At 37.7% G+C, this 15,854-nt stretch overlaps 1 protein-coding gene across 3 annotated transcripts in view; it reads left to right on the top strand.

Annotated features, from left to right (window-relative positions):
• The first annotated feature begins 2,150 nt into the window (after nt 1-2,150).
• npnta (nephronectin a) overlaps nt 2,151-15,854 on the top strand; it is a 65,901-nt gene continuing 52,197 nt past the window's right edge. For all 3 annotated transcript variants that reach the window (XM_067403179.1, XM_067403180.1, XM_067403178.1), the window contains exon 1: nt 2,151-2,376. In XM_067403179.1, the coding sequence (XP_067259280.1) occupies nt 2,309-2,376 (68 nt within the window). In that variant the 5' untranslated portion in view covers nt 2,151-2,308. The remainder of the gene's footprint in view (nt 2,377-15,854) is intronic.

Here is a 15,854-nt window from a genome sequence, read left to right as displayed (position 1 = left end):
TATATAAAAAGAAATACAATAGAGATACAAATTAAATAAACTTGTTTTTCAGATAGAGTAGGTTTATTTAACATGTATACATTTATGTAACATCTTTTGTTGTTTGATTAACATTAAAGGTGACCTAGAACGTTTTTTTACAAGATGTAATATAAGTATAAGGTGTCCCCTGAATATGTCTGTGAAGTTTTAGCTCAAAATATCCCATAATTTTTTTTTAATTATTTTTTTTTAACTGCCTATTTTGAGGCATCATTAACTATGGTCTGATTCAGTCTGTGGCCCCTTTAAATCTCCCCAATGCATAAACAGTGCATAAACAAAGTTCGCACAGCTAATATAACCCTCAAATGGATCTTTACAAAGTATTCGTCATGCATGCATGCTTCGGATCATGTGAGTATAGTGTTTATTTTGATGTTTACATTTGATTCTGAATGAGTTTGATAGTATGCTCCGTGGCTAACGGCTAATGCTACACTGTTGGAGAGATTTATAAAGAATGAAGTTGTGTTTATGAATTATACAGACTGCAAGTGTTTAAAAATGAAAAGAGCGACGGCTTTTGTCTCTGTGAATACAGTAATAAACGATGGTAACTTTAACCACATTTAACAGTACATTAGCAACATGCTAACGAAACATTTAGAAAGACAATTTACAAATATCACTGAAAATATCATGAATCATGTCAGTTATTATTGCTCCATCTGCCATTTTTCACTATTGTTCTTGCTTGCTTACCTAGTCTGATGATTCAGCTGTGCACATCCAGACGTTAATACTGGCTGCCCTTGTCTAATGCCTTGAACATGAGCTGGCATATGCAAATATTGGGGGTGTACATATTAATGATCCCGACTGTTACGTAACAGTCGGTGTTATGTTGAGATTCACCTGTTCTTCAGAGGTCTTTTAAACAAATGAGATTTACATAAGAAGGAGGAAACAATGGAGTTTGAGACTCACTGTATGTCATTTCCATGTACTGAACTCCTGTTATTTAACTATGCCGAGGTAAATTCAATTTTTGATTCTAGGGCACCTTTAATAACAGGAAAATTATTTAATTAGGCTACTGTCCCTTTAAGACCGAATTCATGGATGCATATACTGACACACATCCGGTTTTTACTACCTGTTTACGTCCATTTTAATCCATAACCGACTGTATTTACATGAGATACTCCACGTGATTGGCATTTTGACAACTATGTGTGCATTTGACCATTCAGGTGCAAAGAAAAATTTTCGCACACTGTCTGAGAGAACCGGGATAGCACGCCAAGTTAATAACGAATTGTGATTGGATGGTAGTTTTGTTCAACAACTAATCGTTTGGACTGTTATCGTGTGACAGAACACTATTACTGCTCATTCTATGATCACCTAGTCGTAATGACATTTTAGGAAAGATGAAATACAGGACAAAACATGATTTTTTTCCTTAATAAGTCGACTCGGGACGTCTGGTCACCTTATACTCCACTGCCATATGAGCTGTTTCCTTGCTTGTTTGTTTGTTTATTTGTTTGTTTTTCTGGAATATAGCACCTTTGTTAAAGTGGAGTGACTGATTTGAGCCAGAGCCAGATATAGATGCCATCTGGCATACTTGCATTAAGTGTTTACCCAATGAAAATAGAGACGAAACATAGAGACCCTTATTTCATATGCCCTCTGACCAAAGCTATGGGGAAACTAAAAATGAGACGTAACCCTGCACACGACTCCTTGAGACCTGAAACTCAAGTGATGACTTAAAACCATAAATCTTCCTTCCTGCAGTTTTACATGACAAACTCAGGTGCCCTCCTGTCTGCAAAAAAAAAAAAAACCTTTAACAGTGACTTCTTCGAACTCATACAAATATATATTATATAGCCTATATAGTAAGCATACTATTTATATGAACAGTATGAGTTTATATATATATAATAGAAAATATTTACACACACATATATATATTATAGCCTAATGTATGTGTATGTAATTATATTGGGTTTATTGGGTTATGTAGAATAAGCGCTCCCGTCTCTCCTTATTGGGCGCACTGCTCGTTCAGAGTGTGTGGAGAGAGAGGGAGAGAGAGTGCTGAGCGCACAGACTCTGCGCTCCAGTCCACGGTTCTCCACCAGAGGAGCGGAGCGCAGACAGAGACGCTGCCGGTGTTTCGTGCATGAACAGCAGTCAATGCCTTCTGCTCCACCCGCTTTGAAAATTGACGGATCTAAACATCACCATCATACCCATTTAAACACCGAGACCAGCGGCTACGTTTGGATATACGCACCGTACAAGCACGGAGATGTGGATCATAAAGTTCATGTTGATTTGGACCTGCTGGTTCGGAGTGAGCGCGGACTTCGATGGCAGGTGAGACGTCAATTAAACGTGTAGACGACTGTATCAGTGTGATGTTAAGAGTTTTGCTAGAGCAGACCCAGTTTGTTTAAGAGTCATTTTATGATTCTGGCTTTTTTTAAAAGGTGACTTAAGTAAAGTGCTCTAAGATTTTAAACATTCTATGAGACAATGTCTTTTAAGTGTTAATTAACTGCATTGTATCACCTCAAGCTACTATTAATTAATCAATGCTGGGCTAGATATGCCTTTAAAAGTAACAGAGTTGACTGTTTTAAAGTTCATTTAGCCATATAGGTTTGTGGTCAAGGTCAAAACACTACAAGGTGTTTATAAGAAAGAGAATTTAATGCTGATAATTCTTCAAACGTCCAGTTTTGTATAATTTACAAAACCATGATAACAGAGCTGTTTAAGATCATCCCCTGACAAGCCTCACAAAATAATGAGATAAAAATCAAGAAGACACTTATGCTTAAGGAGTCAGCATCCTTGAATGTATAACATTGCCATTATGATAGTGCTTTATTTTTATTTTAGAAATGTTTTAATAAGAGGAAGTTGCTGGTAACAGGGTTGACTGATAACAAAACCTAAAGTACCAGTATAAAGTCATTGTTTACATATTAAAGATATGAGCAATAAATAATACTACAATGTGCTTTTGAAAGCATGACAGGTTTGTCTCAAGTTTAGTGCTGTTGTGATCAGTTCAGTTTAGGACGGGCTTAAAGTTTGTGTTGTGTTACTGTGTTGTTAAACTTGTGTCAGGCTTCAGCTGCTCTTAAAGATCTTCACAAATGCAAAATACTAGCATCCATTCTCAGTATGTGTTGAATATGTATGTAATGGCAGTTTGAAAGAAGAAGAAGAAAAAAAGTGTGTTTAAGGATCATTTATTCTCCGTCATGGACAGTCAGCGCACATGCTCCCGGTTGTTTCGTGCCCCAACATGTAATGTGAAATATGTGGTGAACAGAAACGTGCCAAAGATTCAAATCTGCTTAAAGCTTCATTGAGATTAAAGGGTATTGAATGTCCATGCTTGAAATTAACTATGTGCTTTAGTAGAAGTAGCTACCTTAGGGCAAGGTTTCTCGGTCCGTTCCTGCAGGCCCCCCCTGCATTGCACATTTTAGGGGTCTCACTAATCTGACACACCCAGTGTATTTCATGAATCCCTCTGCTAGTGAGATGATCACTGAGAGAGATCTAAAATGTGCAATCTGAGGGGCTTTCAAGAATGAATTGCTCAAGGGCCATTATTATAGGGGTTCATTGATCTCTCCTGTGACATGGAGAAACTTCTTTTAAAACAGTGCCAAGTGTCAGCGCATGACTCATCCTTTTTAAGCATGCATTGCTGAATCACACAATTTAATATGTAATGCTTAATTACCTAATTTAAGTATGCTTTGTTTAATTAGGCCTACTCATTAAATATGAAAGTCAAATACTTAATGTATTAAATAATGTATACATACTAAAGTATATATAATGATTAAGTCCATATGCATCACTTTGAAGTCAACATGAAATCAAAACTGAGCCTATTTACTTTCCTCATGCACATTCTTGGTCCTAATATGCACAATAATTATTTTTTAAGATATTGTTTTTTTTAAATCAACATCTTGCTCAGCACTGATTCCTCCCCAACAATTCTACTCTCCTAAAGGGAGAGTTCAGCTCTGTCATCATGATGTTTCAAACCTGTATGAAATTGTTTCTGCATTGGAACACAAAATAATATATTTTAAAACATTTTTTTTTTTTTTTTTTTACAATGGAAATCAATGGGGTCTATTGTTGAAAGAACTTTGATTTATGCGTGAACTTTCCCATATCATTTGGCAAATACATTACATAATGAAAATAAAATTGCATTTCAATGTAGGCGATACTTTGTGAATTAAGTATGCATTGCCTAATTATGTCGTGTAAGTATGCATTGCCGGATTAGCTCTTGTATTAAGTATGCATTGCCTAAATACATAATGTGTTAAGTATGCATCGCCTAATTTTGCCATGTATTAAGTATGCATTGCCTAATTACGTCATAAGTATGCATCACCTAATCATGTCATGTTAAGTATGCATTGCCTGATTAGCTATCTTGTATTAACTATGCATTGCCTAATTACGTGATGAATTAAGTATACATCGCCTAATTATGTCATATGTTAGTATGCATCGCCTAATTTCATCATTTATGCATTGCCTAATTTTGTCATGTATTAAGTATGCATCGCCTGATTATGTCAGGTGTTAAATATGCATCGCCTATTTACATCTTGTATTAAGTATGCATCACCTAATTACGTCATAAGTATGCATTGCCTAATTATGTCGTGTAAGTATGCATTGCCTGATTAGCTCTTTTATTAAGTATGCATTGCCTAAATACGTCATGTGTTAAGTATGCATTGCCTAATTTTGCCATGTATTAAGTATGTATTGCCTAATTACGTCATAAGTATGCATCACCTAATCATGTCATGTTAAGTATGCATTGCCTGATTAGCTCTTGCATTAAGTATGCATTGCCTAATTACGTCATGAATTAAGTATACATCGCCTAATTATGTCATGTGTTAAATATGCATTGCCTATTTACATCTTGTATTAAGTATGCATCGCCTAATTACTTCATTTATGCATTGCCTAATTACGTCATGAATTAAGTATGCATCGCTTAATTATGTCATGTGTTAAATATGCATTGCCTATTTACATCTTATATTAAGTATGCATCGCCTAATTATGTCATGTATTTGAGTATGCATTGCCTATTACGTCTTGTATTAAGTATGCATCGCCTATTTACGTCTTGTGTTAAGTATGCATTGCCTATTTACGCCTTGTATTAAATATGCATCGCCTAATTATGTCATGTATTAAATATGCATGGCCTATTTGCGTCTTGTTTTAAGTATGCATCGCTTAATTGTCATGTATTCAATATGCATCGCCTATTTACGTCTTGTATTAAAAATGCATCGCCTATTTACGTCTTGTATTAAGTATGCACCGTTATATATTAAGTATGCATCGCCTAATTAAGTCTGTTAAGTATTTTATTAAGTATGCATTGCTTAATTATCATGTATTTAGTATGCATCGCCTAATTGCGTCATGTATAAAGTATGCATTGTCTAATTACGTCATGTATTAGGTATGCATCGCCTAATTACGTCATGTATTAAGTATGCATCACCTAATTATGTCATGTATAAAGTCTGCAGTCTAATTGCGTCATGTAGTATGCTTCGCCTAATTAAGTCCTGTATTAAGTATGCATCGGCTAATAATGCCATGTATTAAGTATGCATCACTTAACTACGTCACAAGTATGCACTGCCTAATTGCATCATATATTAAGTATGCATCACCTAATTAAGTCCTGTATTAAGTATGCATCGCCAAATTACGTCATGTATTAAGTATGCATGGCCTAATTCCGTCATTGTTGTGAATGCATCACTTCCCATTCACTGTTACAGTCCCTCGGTTCCCACAGGGTGTTCTGCTGAGACACTGGCCACCCAAGTGTGGACTTGTGAATACAACTCCTGCAGTGATCTTTATGGCATCTTTTATCTTCTGCTCTGTTGGGAAGCATTTTGTCAGAAGTATTTTTTGTTTTAAAATTCAAGCTTGGTTCTTTTGCTCCTTCATTTTCCCCTTATTTATCATTGCCAGTTGCCTAGAGGCAGAGCACAGCTATGATGCGGTCTCACGAACACATCCGTACTCAGTTAGGGGGACATTAATAACGGGCTTTTGGTACAACATTACCAGCACTCTTTTAGAGACTTAATGAATAACTAATGCATATTTGTTTGTCATCTATATTTGTCCAAATGACCTTAGCACACTCATTTAGTCAAGACTCTGTTATTCATTGCTTTCTTTACATTCTAACTTCTCTGTGTCATCCCATACATCATGAGCTTAATGTTTGTGTAACTCACAGACACAATATTGATGCTTTTTCCTCAGGGCATGGCTTGTGCTGGCATTTCAGGAGCGGGAGCTGCCCACTGTAATGAACGCGTACATTAACCTGCTGGCGTACATTATTAATTTCAGTCGTGATGGAGTTCGCTTGTCACCAGGGCCATTATTTGCCAATTTGCCCTGCTTATAAACCTGCTTCACTGCCCCGATCTAAATTCATAGAGAGAATATAGTGCATGAGCGCACTGTGAGGGGCCCATTCATTATTTCCAGGCCCTTAGCAGGGGCCGTTAAGCTCCTGTCTAATGGCTTGTGCTACACCTGAGGGATGACTTGCTGCTAAACTGCCAACTTGTCATCTGCTGACATGATAACAAGAGTAATCAATTACAGACAGACTCATTAAAGTGTCCAACTTTTTAAACTCTTCCAACATGGGCTTTTGGACCATTGAACAGTGGCTTTCTGTGACTCACCGGAGCAGAACGTATAATCCCTGCATCGGCATCACTCACTCTTCTAATATATTTTGTCAACAGTGCATTGTTGCTCCTTCACTCAATCCATCCATCCATCCATCCATCCATCCATCCATCCATCCATCCATCCATCCATCCATCTTTTGTTTGTTTGTTTGTTTGTTCCATCCATCCATTGTTCTATCTTTCTATCATTCTTTCCATCCATCCATCTTTTGTTCCATCCATCCATCCATCATTCTTTCCATTCATCCATCTTTCTATCATTCTTTCCATCCAGCCAGCTTTTACATTGTTCCATCCATCATCCATCCATCCATCCATCCATCCATCCATCCATCCATCCATCCATCCATCTATCCTTCTATCGTTTTTTCCATCATCCATCCATCCATTGTTCTATCTATCTTTCAATTGTTTTTTATCCATGCATCTTTCTATCATTCTTTCTATCTATCATCCATCTATCCATCCATCTTTCTATCATTCTCATCTATCATCCATCTTTCTATCATTCTTTCCACTCATCCATATTTCTATTGTTTCATCCATCATCCATCTTTTGTTTGTTTGTTCATTTGTGCGTTCGTTCCATCCATCCATCCATCCATCCATCCATCCATCCATCCATCCATCCATCCATCCATCATTCTATTTATCTTTCTGTCATTCTTTCCATCCATCCATCTTTCTATTAATCCATCCATCCATCGATCTTTCTATCATTCTTTCCATCCATCCATCTTTCTATTGTTTCATCAATCCATCCATCCATCTTTGTATCGTTTTCAATCCATCCCTCTTTCTGTTGTTCCATCCATCCATCTTTCTATCTATCATTCTTTCCATCCATCCATCCATTGTTCTATCTTTCAATTGTTTTTTATCCATCCATGCATCTTTCCATTGTTCTTTCTATTAATCCATTCATCCATCCATTGTTCTTTCCATCCATCCATTGTTTTGTTCCATCCATCCATCTTTCTATTGTTCTTTCCATCCATCCATCTTTCTGTTAATCCATCCATCCATCCATCCATCTTTCTATCATTCTTTCTATCCATCCATCTTTCTATCATTCTTTCCATTCATCCATCTTTCTATTGTTCCATCCATCCATCCATCCATCATTCTTCCCATTCATCCATCTTTCTATGGTTTCATCCATCCATCCATCCATCCATCCATCCATCCATCCATCCATCCATCCATCCATCCATCCATCCATCCATCCATCCATCCATCCATGTTGTTTGTCTTTATATATCTATATCTAATTGAGTTTGTGATTATATATATATATATATATATATATATATATATATATATATATACACACACACACCATTAAATTAGCATTATATCATAAATCTGTATACATAAAGAAAAAAGTACATTGTTAAAACAATTCCTATAGCTTTCTTTGCCTTTATCAAATTGAGTGTTTCAGATTTCAACAAAAATACTAAAATATTAGAAATAAATTGTATGAAAACAATTTTGATTTAGTTTTTAAGGTCAGCAAAGTGTCACTTAATTTCTCAAACCGTGCCCTTTTTCTTGGTTTTCTGTTTGGGGTCTGCTAGAACAGATTTTCATGCTTGAATGTTAAAAAAAAAACCTTATTTTCATATATCTTCTCTCCATGCAAATTCACATTGTTAAAAATAGATAATCATGTGCACATTTTGGTAAATCAAGGAAACAAATTAATAAATCGTGTGCACGATTTATCCCACTATTTTTTTCCTGAATGTCATATCCAGTGCTCCGTACGTATTTGCTCCCGGAAGAAAATGAAATCAAGAGTACAATCAAGCCCTTTCAAGGAGTAAAATGTATTATTTACACCACTTTCTCGAAACACTGTGAGCGATGCAGCTTTCAAATTTGCATTCTTTTTACTGCGCCAAATGATTAATCTGTGACATTCTTTATTGGTCAATCATCTTCTCTCCATGCAAATTCACAGGTCAGAGATTAAACTTTGGTCTGCTTTTCCTCTCATCCACATTTACATACATATGAATGTAACAAAGTCTAATGTGACTGCACTTACGATGCTAAAATGCTCTGTTTTGTTTGCCACCCTTTTCATGATTTTCAGTATTTTTCTGAATCTAGTTTTACATTTCCAACCCTATCAGCCAGACTGCCTAGATAACTGCGCTGACCGCTGGAAAACCCATATCCATTGAATTCTATTGTTTTCAAATTCTCATAAACATCTCAGAAACTGTGGGAGATTCATAAATCTGTCCCCTTCACCACATGGGGCATTTATTTCAGACTTGTACCTGCTGCGTCTGATTGCTGCTTAGCGCTGGATGAGATGGACTTTGCTTGACCGGCGTGTCATTCTGCAGAGGCACATATTCTATATGGAGGCTGGCGAATGAAGACAGCTCAACTCTCATGCGCATGTTTCAAAGGCGCGTGTCTAATTGTCTGGCAGTCTGTGGAGGTGGCGGAGGAATGTGAAGGGCTGTAATTAAACCCCCCTGCACTTGCACCCGAGCCCCGCTGTATGTCATCATTCATATACATGTGCAAACTCACTACTGAACCACATGAATAGTGTCAGACAGCTCCAGACAAATAGAAATGTGAATTGCATGAATTTTTCATGACTCAAATGTACCAGTGCACAGAAATAAAGGCACGTATGTCTAATTTTCGTGACCCGGTTGCCTCTTTTGAGCAGCTGGGACAGAATTGCATTATGTAGATATTTGTCGTTTGTGTAATCCGCTAATGCCAGATTGAGCTGGAAATTGAAACTGTGTAATAGCTGCATCTTTAACAAGGTGAGGAAAGACACTTTCTCAGGTGGACGAGGGATTTGTTGTGACAGCCTTGTTACCTCAGTGAGCGTGGCGCCGCTTTCTCGCTGGGCGACGCTCTCTCTCTCAGTTTGGCATCTCTTTGGATCGGGCCCAGAGTTTGCAGATTGCTGACTGGCACGCATTCGCTTGTCTCTGGTGGGGCAAACACTGCACATGCAGAGATTAGTCTTTCACTCATTGTTCCTCTCTGTTACAGCTTTTGTTTTTCTGTGAAAGAGGGACTATTTTGCTTTTTTACATTTTCAGCTTTCTTTAGTGTGTAATTTGCTGTTTGAGCTTGAAAAAGGTCTGCAAAGTTACAAAGCACAAAGTCACTCCAAAGGGGGTTATCCTCTATATCAGTAAACACCGTTTCTGAACTCCCTTGCACACTTCCATTGTAGTCTTGAGTTTTCTGCCGGGAACAAACATGTCACAATATTCCTCATTTAATTAATTCCCTCCCAATGTATACGTAAATAAAGGGACGAGGTAGTGTGTTGAAACTCATGGTTATGGTAAGGGGTAAGACATTTCCCAAACACGCTCAAAGTGGTTGACCAATCACAACATACTGATCCAACCGTCCAATCAGAGCACACTGTGCTTTTCAGAAGGAGGGGCTTTATAGAGACAGGAACTAAACAGGGGTGCGTTTCCCAAAAGCATCGTTAGCCAACAAGTTCCGTTGTTACTTACATAGTTCAACGATTTGGTGTTTCCCAAAACCATCGTTCAAACGAACATTCGCAAACTGCATCGCAAACTTGTGTGGTTGAACGACAAGTTTGCGACAATACGGTTTCGGGAAACAGGCGTGACTAGCTAGTTGATTTGTTCAACGAATGCATCGTACTATGGTAGTGAAGCAGCGAGTTACGTCGTTGTTCGGGAAACGCATCCCAGAGCATTACTGGCAGACTGGGAGGAGAGGTGCTGAAACAATGTCAAATATGTGAAAAATAATGTGTTTTTTGAACATTTAAGCATGGAACCTTTTCGACTGGACTCCAAAAACAAATCACGATTTTGTAAAAGGGCGTCATAGATCCTCTTATTATTGTAACATGGTGTCCTAAAAAGCCTTTCATCAGGCATTTTTTCTGTCCTCCCTGAAAGTCAAATATTTTGTGAAAAGACAAACTCACAGCCAATTGGAACATATTTTGTGTTCCACCTATCTGGAGAGCAACCATGAGGATGTTTAATGAGTGTTAGTATGCATTATGAACCCTCTCTTTCATTTTTAACACAGTCATAATATTAAGTGGTTGTCAACTAATTTCTGTTCTGACAGGTTCATGGTCATTGTGCTTTGTTGGAATAGTTCAATTAAATAGGCTTTGGAACTTTTAGTTGGAAATAAGTGCCATATTATATATAATCATGTAGGTTTTGGTTCCAATCAAACTCAATATTGTGTCACACGTTCCTTCAGAAATCATTCTAATATGCTGATTTGGTGTTTAAAGAGTTAGTTCACCCCAAAATGAAAATTCTGTCATTAATTATTCAGTCTCATGTTGTTCCCATATGACTTTTATTCATCTTCGGAACACAAATGAAGATCTTTTTGATGACAGAATGCTGTCAGATTTCCTTCCATGGACTGCCTTTGCAACTGAAACTTTGATGCATTAAAATGTTCATAGAGAGACAGTAAAACTAATCCATATGAGTAGAGCGGTTTAGTTCAAATTTTCTGAAGAGAATCAATCACTTTGTTATGATGAACAGATTTAATTTAGGCTTTCATTCGCATATAAACTTTGATCAGCAAACATAAACAGAAGCTCAACCGAACCTGAATGACGTGAGAGTGAGTAATTAATGATGAATTTTCATTTTGGGGTGAACTAACCCTTTAAAGGATTAGTTCACTTTTTAAATTAAAATTAGCGAAAGCTTTACTCACCCTGAAGCCATCCTAGCTGTATATGACTTTTTTCTTTCAGATGAACACATTCAGAGATATATTAATAATATCCTGACACATCCGAGCTATATAATGGCAGTAAGCCGGATCAATGAGTATGAGCTGAAGAGCTCCATCCACATCCATCCATCATAAACATACTCCACACGGCTCCAGGGGGTTAATAAAGGCCTATATTGGGTTATCACTTAAAGGGGTACTTCACCCCTGGAAAGATGAATGTGTATTTAAAATTTGTCATTTATGTAGTGGAAATGTGAAATTATTTTGGAATTTGGAGCTTTCTAGACTGAGAAAAGGCAGAAAATGTATTTTTCACTAATGTGGATGAAAGACACCAACTCCCAGAATGCACTTGTTTTGCTGCCCTTGCGAGGCCACGCCCAAAACACGCCTATCGGTTACAGGCGGCATTCAGGAAAATTCAAACAAATATATCGTGAGTAGTTCATACATTTACAGCGAAATGGTGCTAAATTGCTTTGTACCTGGATGTACACCCAAAACCAGGAAAGGACAAGCAAGTTTCCATCATTTTCCGATTAAGTTAAAGATTTGGAGCGATGTAAACAGTGGCTGCGGGCCATCAAACACCCGAAGTTTGGAGATGACACCGTTATAGAAAACCTAAAAAAACGCAGAATATGTAGTCTCCATTTCAAGCACGAGGACTACGAACCAAATATCTTTGCAATGAAGAGAACCATTCTGAAGGACACCGCGATACCATCGATATTCACTTTCCCAGAGGACGAACAGCCTGGCCTGATCTATGTCCGTGAGTAACCTCAAACGCGTGGTGAAAAAATGCGGAACTACCTGCTATAGAGTGCCCCAGGGATGACGCGTTTTTGTAGGCAAAACCCGGAAGCTAGTTAGCATTTTAGGACTTCCGGTTCCAATGCCGTAAAGTCTATGGGTTTTTTGAATGGGTTTTTGCTAAATCGCCTGAAATAAGGTCTGTGGTTAACAAAGCCTCTAAATATTTTCACGTTTTGATCTATGACATAAAACACACCAGTTATAACCCACTTGTGATTTTTTGAACTTTTACTGTGTCTTAAAATCGGCGGTTGCTAACAAAGTGCTAAAAGGGACTACTTCCTTTGGCGGGTACTTTAGACGTCATCATTAAAAACTGGAACTTTGGACAGCATTTCTCATGAAAAAGTGGAAAAGTATTCATAACAGCACAGATCATAATCAGCGAGCATGTTTTTAAATAAAGTTGTTTTTTAAATAAAGTTTGAGGAAGCTTGGTGGTGACGACGTTGATCCGCGACCATGGTGTGCTGTAGTTCGTTTATAGCCTACTGTTAGCCTTTTATATCTGACGACTTTATTTAGGCTTCAAAATCTATAAATGTTGTGTTAACTTGTAAAGATTATCTTGATAGACAAAACGTGTAATTGTCATAACCCTTTGTTAAACACAGAGCTTATTTTCTGCGATTTTCCAAAAGTCTATGGGGAAAAATGAATAGGCTTTCAGTCGAGGGAACCTGTGCGCTGCTAACTTCCGGGTGGGCCTACAAAAACACGTCATCCCTGGCGCACTCTATAGCTGCGTTCACGTCACCCCGTATTTACCGGAATCTTGAAATGACAACACGTGACGTTATATTCAGAGCTGTTCACGTCCTTTTGGTCCTTGAACTGGGAATTATGCGTTTCCATGGCAGCACTGTCAACGCCTAAATGAATCTACAGCTGTCAGGTGGTACAGCGTGGCCACGTGGTATATCTGGGAGCTTTCAGAAAACTTCCAGCTTACAAGCTGTAATTACGAGCTCTACGAGGACGTGAACGCTTTTTACAAGCTAGAATCTCGTAACTACAGGAATTACGAGGCCACGTGAACGCACCTTATTACTAGTTTTAAGCCTCTGGCCAAAAAAAGCCTCCGATGACGCAAAATGACGATTTTTGCATCATCTGAGGCTTTTTTACAGAATAAAAATGCATAAATCTCTCATCTCGGGCTGATAATTCGAAAATACTAGTGGTATTCTACTAATACAAAGCTTAATGCTAAATCCTGAAGTAAACCTTTAAAGTCTGGAGCAAAGAAAGCTTGCTTTATATCAGTGTTTCTCACCTTTTTCTTACTCTTATGTACCCCTATAGCCTCATCAGTAAGGTTCAAAAACCCTTTCATAAACACCAAACCAGAAATGAGTTCTTCATAAATTTGTATGAAATAATATCCCTCATAAATGTGTTTGCAACTCATATTATACTTGCTATCCTTCAGTGTTCTAATTATGATTAAAATGGTCATTATTACAAAGCAGCACATTTAAAAACAATGCAATGCTGTGGGTGAAAACAGACTCTCCAATTAGCATCTACTCAGACTGAAGCAGTTTGAGAAATAATGTTGTTTTCTTACTGATATTTTCATCAAAAAAAGATTATACTAAATAGCTTTGTATTGTTGTGGAGAAATGTGAATATGATATGGGGTCGTTATGTATATGTACGTATGTTCTGCTATGTGTGCCATCCACTTAAACTCACAACAAACTTTAATTTGGTTTTCTTACTTTTTAAAAACTGAACACAAAAGATAATAGAAATGTATGTGCACCGCTGGGAGCCATTGTGATGTATGGCGTATTCTGCACCCAGCATCTTTGCAGTGAGTTAGAAGTGATGTTTTTATGCATACAGAGGCGATTGTGTTGAAACACGGCGAGTCCGGCCAGTCTCTGTGTGTGTGTTTGTGTGATTAAATGTGTGTTTCAGGTGAGATATAGCGGAGTGACAGGCAGGAGCCCGGACTCAATCTTCTTAGCATGCACGCGGTGTCTTTAGAGCCGTCTCCTCTCCCTCGCCGCGCTGCGCACGCAAACATTTTCCCTTCAGCCTGTCACTCTCATTTAGTGCCACCATCACACTTTCTTACTGGAGTGACTGGCAGCCGTAGTGGCCACATTAGCATTTTCAATGCCTTAAGATACCGAGTAACTGAAGGGGACAATGCAACATGTGGCTAAAATTCCCAATCATTTCCTGCCTCACTTATAATATAACATATTTGAAGGAAATTAACCATTTTATTCAGCAAGGATGCATTAAATTGAACTAAAGGGACAGTAAAGACATTTATGATGCAACAGATTTATTTTTCAAATAAATTCTGTTCTTTTTAACTCTTTATTCATCAAAGATTCCTGAAAAAAGTATCACGGTGTAAATATAAATAATTCAATACAATATAGAATGTTTACGTTTGATATATGATCAGCTCAGTTAATTTTCTTTCCTGTTTTCTCTTCTCTTTCAGCCAGCCATATTAAGTAGAAGTTTAATTTTAGATTGAGCGCTGTGCTTTCCCTGTATCTATTACCCATGATGATCCATTTACATTACGTCATTTGACCGGTGTTCATTCCCTTTTGCTTATTTTCACAGACCTTAAATGGTTTTACTGCTTCACAAGAACATTTGGAGCTCTGCTTGAGGAAAAAAAAAGAAATCAGTAATCCTGGTGTGCACTGCCAAGAAACTCTCCGATTCAAAAGCACTTCAGCTGTAGGCCTACCTTTATTTTCCATTTTATGGAAAAATCGGTTTTAAACGGCCTTCTCTGTTGTTTCCAAGACTTATGTTTTCCAAAAATCTGTCTTGTTCGCTCACATTGTTGGGTCATGTAACATATCATCTTCTAAGAACATCCTTATTTTCCAGAACTTCCCTCTAGCTATAGACAGCAGAAGCACAGGCAGACTTCATCTTATCTCTGCGCTGTGTGTGCATCCAGCATCAACATACGAGAACATCTGCCTCTGGTGGTACAGCAGAATGATAACTAACAGTGGTCTTATCAGAAGCACCTGTGTCACCGAGTACAACGGAAGCTTTGTGAATATAGATAAGACGTCACAGGCTGACTGATGCAATGGATAAGACAACTGTGAAAACAGGAACAATAGAAGTTACCTCATGACTTGCAAATGTGCTAGAATCCTGAGTCTCCAAATGAATGGGTTTAGATAGACACAGACAGACAGACAGAGGCTGACCGACCGATAGATACTGTAGATAGACAGACCAACCGACTGACTAATAGATCAGTAGATAGATAGATACCCAGCAAACACATAACGTTCCCCTAACATTAGTTTTCGGTTCCGTTTGGTTATTTTTATTTATTTATTTTGGTTGAGAACCAAAAAATAATGTTCTAGGAATGTTCTTTTTAGGTTTAATTTTTTGCAACCATAAAATAACGTTCCCAGAACATTGCAGGGTGTTTTATTATTACCTAAAAATAACTTATACTGA

The sequence above is a fragment of the Chanodichthys erythropterus genome, chromosome 12 (assembly GCF_024489055.1).
Source record: "Chanodichthys erythropterus isolate Z2021 chromosome 12, ASM2448905v1, whole genome shotgun sequence".
NCBI classification, from domain to species: Eukaryota; Metazoa; Chordata; class Actinopteri; order Cypriniformes; family Xenocyprididae; genus Chanodichthys; species Chanodichthys erythropterus.
The sequence above is the reverse complement of the archived record's forward strand: the minus strand, read 5'-3'. Positions and strand labels throughout refer to the sequence as shown.